Source organism: Rattus norvegicus, chromosome 11 (assembly GCF_036323735.1).
Source record: "Rattus norvegicus strain BN/NHsdMcwi chromosome 11, GRCr8, whole genome shotgun sequence".
NCBI classification, from domain to species: Eukaryota; Metazoa; Chordata; class Mammalia; order Rodentia; family Muridae; genus Rattus; species Rattus norvegicus.
Genome location: NC_086029.1, coordinates 84,112,326 through 84,114,666, shown reverse-complemented (window position 1 = coordinate 84,114,666; position 2,341 = coordinate 84,112,326). Strand labels below are relative to the sequence as shown.

At 50.4% G+C, this 2,341-nt stretch overlaps 1 protein-coding gene across 1 annotated transcript; it reads left to right on the top strand.

Annotated features, from left to right (window-relative positions):
- Positions 1 to 855: 855 nt before the first annotated feature.
- Positions 856 to 1,605, top strand: LOC103690765 (extensin-like). Its single transcript, XM_008768820.1, has one exon. It carries the CDS (start codon positions 856 to 858, stop codon positions 1,603 to 1,605), a length of 750 nt encoding a protein of 249 aa, XP_008767042.1.
- The last annotated feature ends 736 nt before the right edge of the window (positions 1,606 to 2,341 follow it).

The following is a 2,341-nucleotide window of genomic DNA, read 5'->3' as shown; positions in this document are numbered from 1 at the left end:
ATTCTTCTCCATTGTCCAGTTGGAGGGGACAGGGACTCCTGGTGCTTTCATTTCCCCCTTTGTGCCGATTTTTGTCAACTTGACACTAACTAGACTCCCGTGGAAGGAGAAAATCTCCACTGAGGAGGTGCTTTGTGGTGGTTTGAATGAGAGCGAGCCCTATAGGCTTATACAGGAGCAGACTTGCTAGGAGGTGTGGCCTTGTTGGAGGAGGCGTGTCACTGGGGGTGGGCTCTGAGGTTTCCAAAGACCCCTGCCATTCCCATGGTGCTCTCTGCCTCCTGCTTGCAGTTTGAGATGTGAGCATTCAGCTCTTCCTGTCATCATGGCTTCCCTCTGCCATCACGGACTCTATCCCTCTGGAACCATAAACCCAAGTAAACGCTTTCCTTTCTAAGTCATGGTGTTCGATCACCCAGCAACTGATGCCTCCTCCATCAGACTGGTCTGTGGGCTTGTCTGTGGCATTTCGTTGATTGATCAATGATGTGGGAGGGCCCAGGCCACCATGGACAGTGGCACCCCAGGGTACGTGGTCCTGAGTTGTCTACTAAAGGAAGCTGAGAAAGCCATGGAAAGAGAGCCAGTGAGCAGCATTCCTGCCGTGTCTGCTTCAGTTCCTGTCTCCAGGTTCCTGCCCTATCCCTATCCCTAGATCTCTCAGTGATAGACTGTGCCATGGAAGTATAAGCCAATAAGTCCTTTCTTCCCCAAGCCTGTTTTAGCCAGTATTTTTTCACACCGACAGGAAGTTGCTCATACACCCACTGCTGTGCTCAGACTTCATGCCTTGACTCTCCGTCCATTCCATGTATACACTGTGGCTTTCTCCACTGCCATCTACACCCCTCAACCATGTCCCAGACACCTTCCTACTCTACCAACTTGGCTACTGTCACCAATCACCTGTCACTGTCACTACACTGTTACCAGTACCCCTACACTATCACCAACATCCCTACACCAGCACCAGTACCCCTACACCATCAGCAGCACCCCTACACCATCAGCAGCACCCCTACACCATCAGCAGCACCCCTACACCAGCACCAGTACCCCTACACCAGCACCCCACCAGCACCAGTACCCCTACACCATCACCAGCACCCCTACACCATCACCAGCACCCCTACATCATCACCAGCACCCCTACACCATCACCAGTACCCTTATATCGTCACCAGCACCTACATCATCACTCCTACACCGTCACCAGTACCCTTACATCATCACCAGCACCCCTACATTGTCACCAGCACCCCTACATCATCACCAGCACCCCTACACCATCACCAGCACCCCTACATCGTCACCAGCACCCCTACACCATCACCAGTACCCTTATATCGTCACCAGCACCTACATCGTCACCCCTACATCGTCACCAGTACCCCTACATCGTCACCAGCACCCCTACACCATCACCAGCACCCCTTCATCCTTCCTCCTCTTCTCACCACAATGAAACCTCATACACAAATACCTCCCCATTCTTATTCTAGCTGTGTCTCCTCCACACCCACCAAGACCATCCCCACCACCCTTAACTCCACTTCCTCCTCTGTAACACCCCAGATCTCTGTCACCTCCTCTTCCACAGCCTAGCTCCATATGCCACCAGCCACGGAAATGACACACCACTTTATTTGTAAGCTTGAAACAGGCCTTCGTACCAGAGAGGCCTCTGGGACAGCAACACTTTCAAAATCAAGCAGTTCCCCAATATTTGAATCTGTAGCTATTTATTGAGACTGGCCACAGCTCTGAAAGACACCAGAGTTAATGCCCCTCGTCCCTCCTTATTTTTGAAACTGCTTATCTAATCTCTCTCCCTCCACCCCTCCACTCAAAGCCCAGACTGTAGATACTCTGAAATGAAGCAAACAATAGTGGCCTTGTTGCCCAAGGCTGATATTAATAGACGATTCCTTTTGATTTCAGCCTGGAAACACTGGCGGCAAACCAACCTTAGGAGGGACTGACTGTAGCAAAAGTCTAAAAAAAAAAAAATAAAGCGACAAAGGAATTTAAAAAAAAAAAATCCAACCCAGCTTTGATCAGAAGGGTCTGAAGACGGATTGTGGTCATTTCACAGGTCTCTGGGTAGAGGTTCATGTCATTTTGAAGAAAAGAAATTGGGTTAACAGAAAAAAGAGAGAGAAAAGAAGAGAACCCGAGACAGACCCACTTTCTGATGGAACGGGGCCACTGCAACGCGAGGATCAAAGCTGTGCCACGCGGAGGCGCGTGAAGGATTACTCGCGTTCTATTTTCTTCATGCCTGCGGCACACATGGGGATCTAATTGGTCAGGATGGGAAGTACAGACAGGCAGCCCCAGT

What these genes read in the sequence shown, in the direction of transcription:
- LOC103690765 (XM_008768820.1), top strand. Translation starts at nt 856, where the DNA reads ATGTCCCAGACACCTTCCTACTCTACCAACTTGGCTACTGTCACCAAT.